This window comes from Cyanistes caeruleus, chromosome 2, assembly GCF_971803275.1.
Source record: "Cyanistes caeruleus chromosome 2, bCyaCae1.hap1.1, whole genome shotgun sequence".
Classification (NCBI taxonomy): domain Eukaryota; kingdom Metazoa; phylum Chordata; class Aves; order Passeriformes; family Paridae; genus Cyanistes; species Cyanistes caeruleus.
This window is the reverse complement of record NC_141702.1, coordinates 117,728,072-117,744,235: the sequence shown is the minus strand read 5'-3', so window position 1 is coordinate 117,744,235 and position 16,164 is coordinate 117,728,072. Positions and strand designations below refer to the sequence as shown.

The window sequence follows — 16,164 nt, the reverse complement described above, 5'->3', positions numbered from 1 at the left end:
AAACACAGCGCTTCAATAAACACTTCCTTCCTCGCAGAGAATTCATACACTTCATGAATTCTAGTTTTTATTATAATAAAATGATACTTTTGTGTACTGTTGGGGATTTGGAGTCAAGAAATGGCCCACCCCGCAGCAATAATGTATTAACTTGATAAAAGGTTCATTACCTTTAGTTTTTCTTTCTTTGGCTTCTTGCTCTTGTAATGAGTTCCTCTGTTGTTGACAAGCTCTACATTTGTTTAAAAGCTCTTGTAAAGTTGGAATCAGGGCTGAGTTGAGCTGTTTGGGAGTGTGCACCGAAAGCAGCAAGGCGAGTGCTCGGAGGTCCTGGCAACAGAGAAACAAACTTAAGGCTTATTTCAAACTGGTGTTTGATGAATCTTGCACATGGAGACAGTGCAATAAAGGAGTTGCTGTTCATGTTCTGAGCAGCCCAAAGATCCCATTCTAGAGTTACTCACACCACTGAAATTCCCCCCTCACTGTCTGCTGACCTTAACACAGCTCTGTCCTGGGGGTGGCAATGCTGTGCTGAGACACAAAACCACACTGGGTTACAACCCTCCTACCATGAATGCTCCTGCAGTTGTTAATACTTTGCTCCCCACAGTCAGGTTCATGTTCCCAACTTCCCATGTCCTCCCCAGGAGCCCAGCTGAGGCAGGGAGTGCCCAACACCTGGCACAGGACACTGAGGAGTTTCTGTAGGAAATGAGCTGCCTCTGTTAGAAAAAGACTCACCCCATTTAATGTAGAGCTTGCTTTGGAAATTTCAACTCTCTGGTTGCTGAAGTCAGATTCTAGGCTTTGATACTGATTTATTAGATTTGTAATTAAAGTGTTGATTAAGTTGGCACAGTTTGCTTCAGAAAATACCTGCCCTTGCACCTGTGGAAACAAAGTATTTTTTAAAAAGCCACAAAAACCGAAACCGTGAAAACAGCAACCCAAAATGAAGCAGTATCAGTGGCTGCATTCTTTGGAGAAGTAATTACTGCTAAAAGACTACGTACCTTGAGAAGAAAATGGGTCAGAAAGGTGTAGACAATGTTGTTGTTAAGAAAGGTCCTTTCATCCATCAGAATACATTTGATATATTCTGCAAAAACTGGATCTTCACAGAGGAGCTTCACGCAGTTCTTGGACATTGCAGACTGGCAAAGACAGAGAAGATGGCACAGTCAGCACCACAACTGCAGGCCAGGCCCATTGAGAAATAGTTCAGGGCTACCAGATGCCAGTAAATTGTACAAGTCAATTACTGCCAATTCTCATTTCCCATTTTCTTGGGACGAAGCTCTTTCCCCAGAAAGGTCAGTTCATCCCCACCAGGGTGTATGGGAAGCGACAGAGCCTCCCGATCTGTGGGCCAACCACAGGACCCTCTCTGCAATCATACCCAGACTTTGACACCTCATTTCTCCTTCATCATCCCAGGGCTGGTGCTACGTAAAAAACTGAATTTCAGAGGCAGGATGAGGTGCTTTCTGCACACCCACTACCGTTACTGGGGGGAGTTACTGTGTTAAGCTTTTGTAGGATGTACAGGGAGCAATCAGAATTTACCAGGTATTTATATTTGATTTAGCTGGGCTTCTCAGACGGCAATAAGATAGGCAGAGTATTTTATTCAGCACCACCCACCAGTTACAACTGTGGGTTCTTTGTTCCACATCCAGTGTTTCGCCCGTGTTTCCGTTCTGTTGGTCCTGACTCTTACCTGAGTCTGGCAAAGCTCAGTCCAGAGTTTGGGGAAGAGCGCAAGGTGAAGTGGCAAACCTTCATAAGCAACCAGGACACCTGCAGTGGCACGAGGGAAGAAGTCAGTGTGGGAGAACTTTGTGGGAGATGTGCAAATTCCTCAGAAAAGCAATGCCAAGGTGCCCTGTTATTTTATAGGATCACATTCCAAGCATTTTGTATGATCAGAAGCTGCGGTGTCCGTGAGGTTTTTATAGTCCATTTAATAAAGACGTTGGGAAAGCGTGACCAACAACGAGCAGATGGGTGATTCAGGGGATAAAAGGACATTCTCTCATTGCTCTGGATGAGATTATTGGTGTGACACTGAGGTCTGTGCACACTGAGGAACTTGCCCTCGGGGTTGTATGAGAACACAAAAATGGAAATATTGTCAATTCATTGCCATTGCTGAGATGCTGTGGATTCAGGATCTGATCCAAAGCCATTTAAACTCCCAACCACCCAGAAACAGCCTTAGCGAGTCCTGTATTAAGCTCTAAATGTACAGTAAGACTGAATTCTCAGTGGTTACCTCAGCTCTTTTCTGGACAGGCCTGAAACCTTTCAGTCATGTGGGTACAGCTGCACTCTCTTATATACAGATTAAGAGTTTTGTGGATAAAAATAATATCCAAACACAACAAGTTTCACAAGCTCTGCTTTTTCTTAAAAACTCTGAATCTAAATCTCGTGAAGAAGGACTCAGAGCTATGACAGAAAAGAAGAAATCCTTTGGCTCTTTCACCTTGATACTTACTCATTTTAACTAAAGTTTCAGTAAACTTTTCACAGTTGATTGCAACTCGACACAGGAGGTGGATGAACTGGTGGTAGGAGAAGAAATAGTCCAGCAGCATCCGGTCGTAAACATCGTCTTTGCCCTGAAGATTTAAGAGAGCCTCATTTAACCTCCAAAGCCACAGGACAGCTCCCAGATTCCCCTGAGCACCTCCCTGCCTGTCACTTGCCCTGCAATGTTTCATCCTGGACTACAGTGGGAATCTCCAGGTGCCTCCTCACCCAGCCCTTGGCAAGCACCAGGGTGTGATAGGAGGAGGGATGGAAAATACAATTCCCTGCCAGGAAAATCTCCTATTGGAGGGTTCTGAGCCAACACCAAGAGGGTGAAAAGCTGTGCAAATACCATGGCTTGAAGAGGACAAGAAAAGAACGCAGTAAATTTGTATCACATACAGACACCTAAATATATACACACTACTGCTTTTTAAATCGTAACTTGTCAGTTGTGATCTGTAGAAATCAGAGTTTTTTTGAGACTGAGCTTCAGAGCAGAATTTTCAGGCATGTCTCAAACCCAACGATATGTGTATGTTACAGTTTTAATATTTTGGATGTATATAAGCTTAAAATGGCATCAGAGAGCCAAGAGGAAACCTCTAAAACTCAAGCAAAAAAATGCGATCTTATACAAAGCAACTGAATGAAAAACAAGCATGCAAAACCACAGGGCAATGTGACTGTGGATGTGGTTCTAGAGGTTTAAAAATATTCTCCTTCCTAAGGTATTAGGAATTTGAAATAAAGGGTGAAATACGGTGTCACGTAATACGACAACTTTTTTAATCCAGGTATTTACATTATGTAGTGCCACTTCTGGATGCATGATGGGGAAACCCCACTAGAGACATTTTCTGGCTCTCTAACATCTTTTCAAACACTTGGATTACACAGTCAATTTGATGGTGCACAAATAGACACAGCATCATTCTGAAAGCTTTAAAAAAGAAGGGTTACTTACCCTACAGTAACCGTGCTTCTTCGAAATGTGTTGCCCACACAGATTCCCATCTAGGTGCACATAGGCCCCATGTGCAGGAGATTGGATTCTTTCTGAATAGCTGTGTCCACTGGGGCTGTGCCTGCACCCAGTGTGTCCTTGCGACCACTGTACCTGAGGGCACAAGGGGTATGGCGGCTTCAACCACCACTCAATTCCTTCACCCGTAAGAATCCCCTAGGACAGGACTCGGAATTAGCACAGCAGGAGGAGCACAGAATCTGTGTGGACAAAGCATCTTGAAGAACCACAGTTACCGGACAGCAAGTAACCAGTTCTCCTGCTTCAAATGATTGTCCATACATATTCCTTTTTGGGTGGGATTCACCTGACCTGACTTTAGCTATCTAAAATCTAGTCACTGGTGTTCCCTGCACTCTGTGGAGAGGGAGCTGCCTCATCCACGCTCCGGTGCCTGGGACAGGAAGGAGGGGAGCTCTTTCTCTCCTTCCCAGGGTAACTATTTCTGGCCAGGAGCCCCAGGAAGAGCTGGATGCTGACCTTTTAGATAGGCAAAGTGACGTGAGCTGAATCCCACCGTTGCTGCAGCTGTAACAACGGGACGTGGCAAGTCACTAGGGAGTAGCCCCACCAAAGCTGGCATCCCATCAGGAAGCCCACAGAAGGGAAAATGGGAAGTGAAAAGACTTAAAGCCCTTTATGACATTTCAGGCACTGGATTTTACCCAAACAAGTAGGAGATTACGCCTCAGTCCCAGCTGAATGGACTCTAATGGAACCTGCAGGGTCTCCTTGGCTGTCTGGCAATATATCTTAAAATAGTGTGAAACCCATCTGGACAATCCCTGGGTGGTGCCTCAATTTCCTTCACAAATCCCACAGACAGACTGGGAAATTACCAAAATGTGTGCTATGGGCTTTTTTGTCCTACCACAAAGCCCAAACCCTTATGGTGTCTGCAATATGAAGCTGTGTATCCCCAAGGGCAGGGAAATGGTGCTTCTGTAGTGCACATCTAGAATGGAGTATATGAGGACAACACATCTTGAAGAAGAATTATGCTTTGTTTACAAAGAAAAGGTAAATGCATTGAGCTACTGGATTCTTCCAATTCTTTGATAAAAATGGGAAAACAACAGAGAAATAGTTCTTTATAGGACCACTCGTTTACATACCTTGCTGGCTTCCACCATGGTGGGCAAGAGGCACATGTTGAGCTCGGGACGCGGAGGACGAATATTGCTTTTCCCCCCTATTAATTTCAAATTTTCACGACATGGAAAATAAGGTCCAAGAGACACTGTAGTGTAAGTTCAGATAAAATAGGGATATATTAAAAAGGTCAATATTTGACATCAGCAAGGAACACGATAGAGTAATAATAGCGTAAGAGAACTTCAAAATACAATCACTGAAATACCTACTTGGGATATTACTGTGGTGGTATGTACAATGATTGTGCTGTAGAAATGGAACCAGAGTATGTAGGAAATCATGAGGACTTAAAAGTACAAGCTCCTTGAGGACATCTACAAACAAAAAGTTGTTTTTGCTATTACAAATTGTTATTTCTTAACAGCAAACAGTTCAACTTCAGGCTCATGCATTTGCAAACTCTCTCTCGTATCCCTTTTGCCGCAGCTCCACCGTGAGCAACACCTGAGTTACACCCCTGCCTCCGTCCCGATTCCCTTCACCTCTGCCCCTGGGACAGACCCTTCTCAGTGGTGCAGCCACCACCAGGGAGGGGCCAGCTTGGACAATGAGAACCTCAATAAAATTACCCTCTTTGCTTCTTCTTTAACAGAGCAGGTTTGACACCTGGAAAATGGCAACCAGCAGCAGTCAGAAGGACAACGAGAGAATACTCAAAACAGGGGGAAACGCATACAAATCACACCAAAAAAAGGTATTTTGGACACAGTGTCAGGCCTCTATCAGCAATCCATTAAATAATATTAAAAAAGCCTGAACTAGAAAAAAACTGGACCTTTCTGGAATAGCTCCACTAATGCAAGAGAGGGATTTGTGTATAATATCTGTGTCTACACCTTAAAAAGCTAAGCCATTCTTTTCTACAAGCTATTTTAAGCTTTAGTTCCACTATTACACTTCTCTGAATCATAAAAATTAATAGGAAAAGCTGTTTCTTAGAGTAACTTGGTCTCCACGCTCCCTTCTGAGGGGAGCTTTAGTTCATGTTTGAATTTTAATGTCAGGTTTAGGATTTGACTCTAAACTCAGTGACACCTCAGCTGAGGAGTTACTCCTCAGTCATGCCCCTTATCAGGTAGCACATTGGTCTCACAAAGTGACCCGTGAATTTTTGTGCCCCCAGTGGAACATTCAATGCACCCTGACAAACCCAGAACTCTTTGGAGAAAGAACACTGGTCCTGAAGCACTGACAGTACCACACCGACAATCCCGACCTCCAGGGTTTCTAGCAGAGCACGTGCACTTGCATTAGTGGCACTTCCATCTCACAGCAGGTGCCTGTGCAGGACAGGTCCTGCATGGCCAGGACTTACCAATGCAGGCGTTTCTAAGCTCGGGAGGACTGTAGGAATTGAGCAGAGTTAAGAGCTTATGGGCAAATTCAATCCGCTCCTGCCACTGAATGAGAGCTTGCTTCACATCTGCAAATGCAAACATCCCAGGAGGCTGCTTAGCTCACGGCTCAAAAGCTTGTTAAATAAAGCACAGAGTTTTACTGCTGAGGAATCTCTTTTTCCTCTACCATGATCTTAATCCATCTAGGAATCTGTTAAATCTCACTGGTTTACTGCTATTAAATTTATGAAATCTAGTTTTGTGTTAAATCAATAAGTAATTTAATAAGTAACAATATCCATTAAAAGCCACATATTCTACAGTACAGCAGGTTTTTAAAAACAGCTAATAAACAAGACAAAACACTAGGGATTGGGTGAGGGAAATTAATTTTAGAGACAAGAGGCATAATCCTTTCAAGAGTTATAATCAAACCTTTTCTTTGCAGGTATGGACGTGTGGATTTCAGAACCGAAAGGAAAATGGACAGAAGCTCTACCAGGTCTCCAGTCACATGGCAAGCTGTGGCCTCGTGGTACATCATGTGCAATGTGTTAAAAGACTGGTAAGAAGAAAAAAAAAAAGCCAAAACTTAATGTTACCAGACTAAGGTGCTTGTTAGTATTCCTCTTTTTATCCTGCAGATACATTACATTCATTTTATGCTCAAACAAGGTATTTTATACTCAAAAAATACATGGTGTTAGATATAATCACAAAGTTCTTCATTTGTTTTCAAGGTAAAAGGGTTGTGTTACCAGCTCAAAATAATTACCAAGTTTTCACACCTTCATCTACAACTCAATAAATAAAATGTCATTAGAGACACTATTTTTATATCCCTGTAATCCCAAACTTTCTTTGCCAGCAGAGAAAGTGATACAAGAGGTGCACAAAGACAAGACAGCTATATGAATGTGGGGGGAAAAAAGGTAGGATTAAGATGGATGCCAGTCATTTTTCAAAATGCTGCTGAAGGATATATGGTTGTACATCACATGAATTACTTCTCCTTTTATACCTCGTGGGCATTTGTGATTTATAGAAATATTGGGAAGGAAAAGCAACTCATTTCCGAACTGCAAAAATTCTAGCACAGGATGTAAGAGAAGATATTTAATCTGCTGGGGTATTTGAAAGATAAAGAAACAGCCTCAGTCCCTAGAATGCAAATCCTTGCCAGGCCCTTTTTATATTCCAGTGAAGACAAAAGACACACAGCCAGTCCTAGGTGGAAAACTTTCCTGGACGTGACAACTCCTTAATGCAGTTTTTTGTCACCAGGCAAAACACTTCCAGCCAACAAGTGACAATATAAGGCCAGCTACCCTCAAGCTGTAAAGGAGCATCAATTTAATCTAATTTCTAGCAATGTTTTACACAGGATAAATTTATTTTATATTACTCTTAATAAACATAATTAACCATTGTTAGTAGGGATGAGGTCTAACTAAGCTAAACCAAATTCTTTTTATACATCTCTATGTATGTACCTTAATCTATTTACATTTCATATATGGATAACCTTACAGCCCAGCTCCTGACTTTTTACACCCAGTATACTGGATGGATGTATTTTCATAACAAAAAGGAACAGCTATTGTGGAATAATTAACTACAACTAATTCATCTAAAGGCTTGTATTTATAACAAGCTCCTGAAAACTCAATTTTCAAATAGCACTGCACTATTTCTGGAATTCCAGCTCTTTGTACCACACTTTTTCCCAGAAAATGCAAACCAGTGACATAAAAAGAGTTTCAAGATTTTTTTTTTATATAAAGCATATAAAAATGGGACTGGAATCAACCTGAAAGCATCATCCAGTCCAGCCACGTGCCTGAAGGTAGACTAAATATCCTTGACAGATGTTTGCTCCAAATCTGTCTGATGACTTCCAGTTGTGTTGGCTGCCCCCTCCTGCAGCAGCCTATTCCAAAATCCCATTTTCTGCACAGCCACAGTTACCTCTGAGCCACTTGTCTTGCACCATGGATTTTCCCAGTTCCGTCTCTCCTGAATACACCTTTCTACAGGTGCCAAGAATGAACTGAATCTTGGTTTTTTATGCTTTCTCCAACATGTCCAGATTTTTATTCTTGTTCTCAAAGGGATTCTGCCCCGTGGAGCACTGCCAGTGCTTTTAATAAGCACAGGCTCTCATCCATCACCTCACTAATGGAAGTGCTGAATGGAATCCAGGATATTCCACTCCTCAGGACATGTGGATGTGATGTGTAGAGTGAAACTGCTGGGAGCAGGAGCTTGACATTCCAACTGCATCCATCTCAAAGGTGCATTATTTAATTTTTTTCCATTCAATGTGAACTAATTCTGGTCTGGTCTCATGGACCAAATCCCCATTTACAACAATTAGATGTGCTCCAGAAATGCATTGTAGGTTTAGTTCCATCAGAAAGAAATTGAGTTTATGTGTTTCAGACCATTCCTTGCAAACAAAGGCACAACAGGTAGGAAAGAAAAGGACAACTGCCTCAAGAGGGCCTCAAAGGAGGGTCAGAAATACTAACCACAACTGCAGCTGAGTACCCTTTAAATTATTTCTGAATTTTAATCTGTTGCCATAACAATTTTAACTAACAACTGTGTGACTGCACTCTGCCATTCATTCCCAATTACCTGTAATAAAAGAAGTGACACCAAAAAAGCATAAATTTATTCCTCTCAGCATAATCTGTTGGTGGTTTTCCCTCTGTCCTGAGAGGCAGACAAACAATTTCCTGATCTTTTTAGTGCTAAAAAGAAATCTTATTAAACCTGACAGGGGAAGTTCAGGGTGAGATGTAATTAAATAAAAAAGTAATTACCTCAGTCATCAGAATCAATCCTCTATTGAACACAACGAGAAGTCTGTCTTCATCAGATTCTAATAATATTCTGAAGGCACTAGGAAAAAAATCCCAACATTGAGAACACTGAAAATCACATTCCAAGCTTAAAATTGTTATACCATTATTTTGGAAAATAACAACAAAAGAACAAAGAAACCCCAAAAGAACATAACTCATCATTACCTCCCCTCACTTTTTAATTTAAAAATGCCTCTGCCATCGACCTCATTTATGTTATGGAAAGTAATTTATAAATAACCTTTACAGAAACATTTTCCATACAACCCCTGAAAAAATGTGGAAAATTATGTACTTCGAAAGACAGAAGTTTATGCTTCATAAACGATACATTTAAATAGATTCAGTCAAGCATATGTTTGGCCTTTTAAATGTCTGAAAATATTTTTATCAGAATATTTTATGCTTACAGCAGAACAGAAAGGAAAGGATTATGCTAATGAATGGTTTCTTTTAACATGAAGATTAATTGGGGCAAGGTGGCTGTGCCCTGTGACAGGTGAGTGACAGGAGAGTGCATGCAGCCCCTCCAGGTAACACAGCCTGTCCTTCCCACAAGGGTTTCAGTGCAACAACAGCTCCATTTCAAACCCCAGCCCTGACCTACATGCACAGGCAATTTATAGCTCTGCTGAGAATGCCCAAGCAGCACTTTCAGCTGTACTTCCCAAGACCAGAAATGAAACACTCTTTGAAGACACGATACAATAAAACTGTCCCACAGGCACAATTTCTACATCACATTTCTGCTCAGAAGTAACAACTGCCAACAAGAGCAGCTGGAACTACAGCTCTGCTCCTGGGGGGAGGCTGAGGATGGAATTCCAGCTGAGCTGCTGGATGAGCACAGGGCTGTACCTTATGAGAGTCGTCCAACAAGAGCGTCCATCCAAGCAGCGCAGGTAACAGCTTATGGTGGTTTTCTTAAATTGCTTTATGTCCTCTATCTCTTCCTCTCTCATGTCTGGCCTCTGAGCTACAAACAGCTGCATGAGGTTAAACAGCTCTTCTACTGCCTAAAACACACAGAAATACTTGGTTAGAGTCAGCTCTCTCACTATGGTACAGTTCAGACTTTATTACAAAGCTATAAAATCAGATGTTTTGATACTTCCTAAGCACACAGCTCACTGTCACGTCTGTGCGTACAGCTATGTATGTACAAAGCCATCTGAAATCCCCAGCCCTGGGACCAAACATTCAGAAAGCTGCTTGTGCCAAAACCTGCTGCAGTCCCATATGCGGTGGAGTAACTCAGATCCCTTACAAGACAAACTGAGAATTCTGAGGGGAGATGCCAACGAGGCGAGCAACAGGACTGTCGGAGTATAAAATTTCTCTGTGAACTGATCTAGGCAGAAGTTCAACCATGGAAGATTCCCTGCATCCCCCACCTCTCCACAGTGATGGGAATCACACTCCAAAGGATCCCACAGCATTACTCCCTGGGTAATCATTCAAACCCAGGCCTGGTGTCTCTTCCAGCCCCTGTAAGCCTGTTGTTTGAGCATCACACACAGCCTGCTTTAACCAGCACCTGCTCCCTGCTGCAGGTGTCACTATGTTGGGACAGCACAACTCCCTCCACACAGCTCTGCCAAAGCTATGTGAGTGTTCCCAAAGGGAACACCAGACTCTCCTCCCCTGGAATGCAGCAGGCTAAATCTTGGCCCTGTTCCAGAAATTGAAAGCAAAGAAGAAATTGGGAATTTCTCCCCCTTTGTTATAATGCAACCTCCTTTCTAGAGACCACCATCAAAGCTTATTCCTTGTTTTCTATGACTAGGCTGGAATGTTGAACAGTAGAAACATTGCAGTGCCTGCTCCCAGAAAACAACAACTGCTCTCCAGCTGCCACCCAGGAAGGAAAACCCAAACCAATCCTCCCTAAAGCCTAGCAAATGCACCTAAAGACACGAATTACTTCCCCCAGGAAACCCACGTGCAATAGTTCCACCACTGAAAGTTACAGTGAAGTTACAAGAGACACTGGATGAACGGGGACGCAGGAACGACGGGCTGACGCGTTGTGGGGTCTGTCACTTACTCCTGGGTACTGACTGGCGTGAGGGGTGAGGTTCTTGAAGGCCCACTGGATGTTCTGGTGAGAAGCCAGCTGCCTGGTGAAGGCAGGGGACTGCTCGCAGCACAGGCGCAGGATGCCGTAGTAGGCGGGCAGCATCCCGCGGTTGAAGAGCACCACATCCTGGTCGTCGTGGTCCGCGAGGATGTAATTGAAGGCAATGTTCTTGGTCACCACGGGGTTCTGCACGATAAGGCGCACGTTCTCGGGACAGTCCACGCACACGTTGTACCAGAAGGACAGCAGGGCCTGCTTGTTGTGGTTGGTGGCAATGGCCGGCTCCGAGAGCTTCGGCTGGAAGAGGTTCCACAAGTCCATGAAGTAAGTGGAGAACATGAGCTTCTCGGTTTTGGAGATCAAACAGTACGTCATGAAACTGAAGTAGGGCACCAGTTTGGTGGTGCCGTGCACAGCAGCATCGACGTAGAGCTTGGCTCGTGAGAGCAGGCCAAGGAGCACGTTGTAGACTTGGTGCAGAACTACTGTGGTGTCGGGGCTGAGGGGCAGGTCCCGTGTGGGGATGTGCAAAGAGCGGGTCGATCGGAACATCTGACGGAAGGAATTGCTTGGAATAAGCGACACCAAGAGATAGGCTGCGGCTTCAAATAAAAACAGATTTGTTACACCTTTGACAGTGACATACCTGCTTAACAGCCATGTAAACAGCAATCAAACTGCACTGCATGTTCCATTTACAGATTTCAAAGCGTTTTACAGAATCTGGTATTACTGTACTCACACTAGAAAAAAAAAAATCCAAGTGGCTAAGAGTGGTACAAAGCACGTTCGAGGTGGTGCTGGGAGGTGCTACCTACATCCCTGTCTGCTGCCTGCTTCTCCCTGTGCTGAAATAATGCATCCCACCACAGAATGTGATCCCAGATCTCATCACACAATGCATCTCAGAGGTTTTCCATGACTGAAGTTGCCCAATGCTCAATCAAGAGGTCATTACCTCCTCAGAGATGTTTACAACTGGAGCCTGTTGCAAAGCTGTGCCTCCAGTTTTCAGATCTCCCTCAGCCACAGAAATGTGTTAAAGGTCAGTGGCCTGTACTATGGAGTCTCTTTTGTAAAGAAAATTGACACAGGGAAGGCTGAAAACGTTCACTGGCAGTGTGACAGTGTGATTTCTGGCAGAACAAACCAGAGAGCCAGGATACCCTGGAATCTGGGAGAAGCACAGGCGGCTTCTCCTTGATCTACAAGTTCAAAGGACTCAGCTGAAGATTATTGTGGAAGGACAACATGTACTGCTCCCACCTCTTGTACAGCCTTGTGATGGGCACAATGGAAAACCTCTGGAATCACCTCTTTTCCTTCTTTAGCTTTTCCTGGAACTTGTAGATTAACCACTTAAAATAAAGAACCTACCAATGTATCATTCAAAGTACCAAATGAAAACACAGTTTTCATCAAAACTGGTAACACCTCTGGATGAGGCACCACAGTTATCCTAAAATTTTAAAACCCGGCAATTCCAAAACAACTGGAAAAGGAAGAAAAGACAAACACAGGAGCATGCAACTGAGTACAACAGCTGACAAATTTCCTCCAATTAAAATTCACTTACAAGTTCTCACTCGAGGGTAGTTGTGTGCCAGGAGGAAACGTTCAACCCAGTTTTCCATGTTCTGCAGGACCCAGCTGTGAGCGAGTTTGTTCCGAGGTGTTTGCACTGCCAGCCAATCCAGGCACTGTGAGGGGTTGTACTCAATGACCTGAAGGAGAGGGGGGAAAATCCAAAGGAATACATTAATCTTCCCACTATGCACTGATTGTATTAAAAACCCCTAAAATCACTTTCAACATTTCTTTTTAAAATCACTTAGGTCTATCAAAGCACCTGCAACACTGAGCTGCTCTGCACCCAAAGAAAACCTCATTAAATTTCACCGGATTTTGCTTCTGAACCTTGTTTTTTCAAAGTTCAGTCTAAGCCCAGGAAACTACTCTGCCTATTCTTTCTGCAAATTATGAGATACTTAGGAGTTGAAATAGTAAGCACTAAGAACAATCTTTTCTTTATAAGTAAGTATTTTTTAGAAATATCTAACACTGAAACAATATTTTTATAAGTTAGATCAAAAGAACATAAATTGTATGCAAAGATGTTCATACAGCTTCATGCTGAGGGTAATTATTACATTTTTTTATTGAATATACAATTTCAAGGAATGAATTCATCCATCACTTTCCAAAGGCAGTGAGTGCTGTTGTGCAGCCAGCAAACTTTCAGAGAATGAGGAGAAAACGAGGCTTCCTGTGCATTTCTGGCTCTGTGTAGCTGGAAATCTGTTGACATGAAGTCAATAAATGTAGTTTGTTGTTTTGTTAGTTTTTAAAAACTCAAGGCCCAGGTGCCCAGACAAGAAAAAATTTTACCCTAAGGAATCAGAGGTAGTAACTGGCTTGTTGAAGCTGTTCCCAGTTCCTCTACTCCCACCTAAAGAATATGAGCAGCTGACACGACCATAACTCTGCTTATAAAATTTTAATCTCATTTTAAAAATATACACCTTAAGAACAATCTCCTCCTTTTATTTAGAAATGACAGATTGCTCTGTCAGGTTTCCTGGATAATGGCTGGAGGGAATGTCCAAGAAAGAGACAGTAATTTCTCAGTGTCTGCAGAGCTCAATCACTTTTTAACGACTTCTAGAAGCTGGAGAGGCTGTAGAAGTAAATTCTACACCCCGAGTCTGTGCATTCACTGCTGGGTCTCACATCCCTGCCTGCACAATTTATATCCCTGGACCTGTGTCACCAGCTGGGTGTCACTGTGCCCCTTGAGATGTGCTGATGGAACTCCCTTTACCTGAGGTGCAGCAGTTACAGCTCATCCATCACATCACTGGCAACACTTGTGATCCTACAGCTGCTCCTGACCAGGAGGGAACCCTCTGGAACAGCAATCCATGTCCTGTCCCACAGTGCTCCAGCCCCATTTTTTAAAGGGAATTAAAGGGAATGAGCTGGTCCTCAGCAGTCTCCAGGCTGGCCCTGCTATTCTCAGCCAGGAATGAAGACAGTAAATTGTACTGGGAACTCAGAGAGCAGGTGAAGAAAAAGCTTTAATTGCTTATCTGTGGCTCAGATCAAGGAATTCATCCCTGTGCCAACTTGGTTAAAAAGTCTCTCTCTCGTTTTAGAAACACAAGCAAGGTTGGTCCTGCACACAACAATTATTCAGCAGACTCAGTTTAGCACTATTTTAAGCACTAAAAGTGTTAATGGACATTTTAAAAAGAACCAAAAATGTCAAATGAATATTCAAGGAATCTGTACATAAAGGCCAAAGAACCCCACAACCAAATGATGGGTGTTGAAACATTTTAGAGGCCTTGCAAAAAGATAACTGAGTGGAATTTGTCTAGAAAAAGCATTCTAGGCCCTTATTATGAATCAATTCATTTCTCATGAAACTAAAATTTGAAGTTAAATTGGAAGAGCCATTGGCCCCACATTAAGTTACAACAGAACTTTTTAATGTCAGTTGGCTGTTGCTATTTATTCAGAAGAGGAATGGTAATAAAAAATTGCGGACTGATGCAGGAAGGATGACGACAAAATGCAAAAGAGACATAAAAGAATCAACAAGAGAAAGAAAATTTAGCTTCTGTTTTATTTTACATATTGTACCTCCCATATCCTCTGCAGAATGTAAGAAGCAAAGGGTGGCATTCCTGGAGGTCCACCAGCAAATTCCATGAGCATTGTGAGCAATTTGAAAAAAGGATTGGCTGCCTGTAATGCAGAAAAGGGAAAAATATCCAATATTTAATTTCATCCACATTTTCTAAGAGGGTTTTTTTTAAAACTCCAATGATTGTAAGATTTCTATGAACTTCAGAACTACAATACATTAATTCCTTACTATTTCATCTGTACATAATCCATATATATATATATATATATATATTTTAAGCCCCTGGTTACAGTCAGTGCAAAGCAACTAGGAGAAGTTAGAGGAAATATACATATATATATATAAATAATTATATATTATACATTATATATTATATATTTTTATATATATGTATGTATGTATTATAGCAAATAGGGACATTATTCTGGAAAAAGCAAAGAATCAATCTGTCCATTGTTGAAGAATTCACCAATTTATCCTGGTTTATATTTACAGAAGACTTCACCAGCTCAGTTATTATTTTTATGTATTTACATAACATGGAATATGGATCCTGGGGAGTTTATCCAAAAGCATCCCATTTTGAGGTTTTACACTGCCAAGACTCACCCAGCTTTTAACAATGTTTCAACAACGTGGTTACAGCTATAATTACATTTTGCATCTGGAATCCATTTGGAACTCAGTATTTTTGTTATTACAAGGGCAGGAATTTAGTCTGAATGTGAAATGTGTTTGCCAGCACAGAACTGCAAAACAGTGCCCCAAATCTTGAACAGACAGATAATAACTAATTATCTCCATTTATTCCTGCACACAATATTTTAATGTTACCAACATTTGAAAGAAATTCATACTGGTAGAGAATCTAGAAATGTTGCTTGATTTGAATAAAACTTTCATCTTGAGTAATTTCTTGACAGTAAATTTCTGTTTACAGAAAAAAAGTAACAGTAAATTTCTGTTTTACAAAACTTAATAAACAGTGCAGTTAGGCTTCATTTACTGGCACAAAAACTTCCACGGATCATCTTCCACGCAAGATTTTTGGTGAGCAAAGGATTATTTCTGTGATTTAAACCAGGCAAATATGACCACAGATTATTTACTAGACAGGTGGTTACATACCTCAGGTGTCAGCTTTGCTATAGATGTGAACAGCATTGACACAATCTTGAAAAGAAAACACACAAAACTCACTTAGACTTGTGTTTATTCAGTTAAAATAATAATAATAATAATAATAATAATAATAATAATAATAATAATAATAATAATAATAATAATAATAATAATAATAGTAATAATTCCCCCATGACACTTATTGGAGGAGATTTCAATAAATAGCTACATGTCCCTGCTACTCACGTGCTCTGCAAGGCGATTGTTGTAGCGGCACAAACTGAAAATGAGGTTGCAGGTTTGCCTGATGTTGATCCCGTCACGGATATGTTGAAATAAAAAAGGGAAACCCTGCAACAAATAAGCAGATACAGTACACTGCC

At 41.8% G+C, this 16,164-nt stretch overlaps 1 protein-coding gene across 14 annotated transcripts in view; it reads right to left on the bottom strand.

Annotated features, from left to right (window-relative positions):
• USP34 (ubiquitin specific peptidase 34) overlaps positions 1–16,164 on the bottom strand; it is a 117,174-nt gene that overhangs the window by 1,373 nt on the left and 99,637 nt on the right. For 8 of the 14 annotated variants that reach the window (XM_086874069.1, XM_086874082.1, XM_086874079.1 and 5 more), the window contains exons 64-80: positions 16,028–16,132; positions 15,788–15,832; positions 14,653–14,757; positions 12,584–12,731; positions 10,975–11,609; positions 9,786–9,943; positions 8,886–8,964; positions 6,493–6,619; positions 6,036–6,143; positions 4,930–5,034; positions 4,681–4,805; positions 3,506–3,658; positions 2,504–2,627; positions 1,724–1,803; positions 1,017–1,157; positions 745–891; positions 171–330 (exon numbers count right to left, since the gene is read on the bottom strand). In XM_086874069.1, coding sequence (XP_086730195.1) covers positions 171–330; positions 745–891; positions 1,017–1,157; positions 1,724–1,803; positions 2,504–2,627; positions 3,506–3,658; positions 4,681–4,805; positions 4,930–5,034; positions 6,036–6,143; positions 6,493–6,619; positions 8,886–8,964; positions 9,786–9,943; positions 10,975–11,609; positions 12,584–12,731; positions 14,653–14,757; positions 15,788–15,832; positions 16,028–16,132 — 2,545 coding nt within the window. The remainder of the gene's footprint in view (positions 1–170; positions 331–744; positions 892–1,016; positions 1,158–1,723; positions 1,804–2,503; positions 2,628–3,505; positions 3,659–4,680; positions 4,806–4,929; positions 5,035–6,035; positions 6,144–6,492; positions 6,620–8,885; positions 8,965–9,785; positions 9,944–10,974; positions 11,610–12,583; positions 12,732–14,652; positions 14,758–15,787; positions 15,833–16,027; positions 16,133–16,164) is intronic. The other 6 variants (XM_086874108.1, XM_086874119.1, XM_086874117.1 and 3 more) reach the window with 3 other exon arrangements.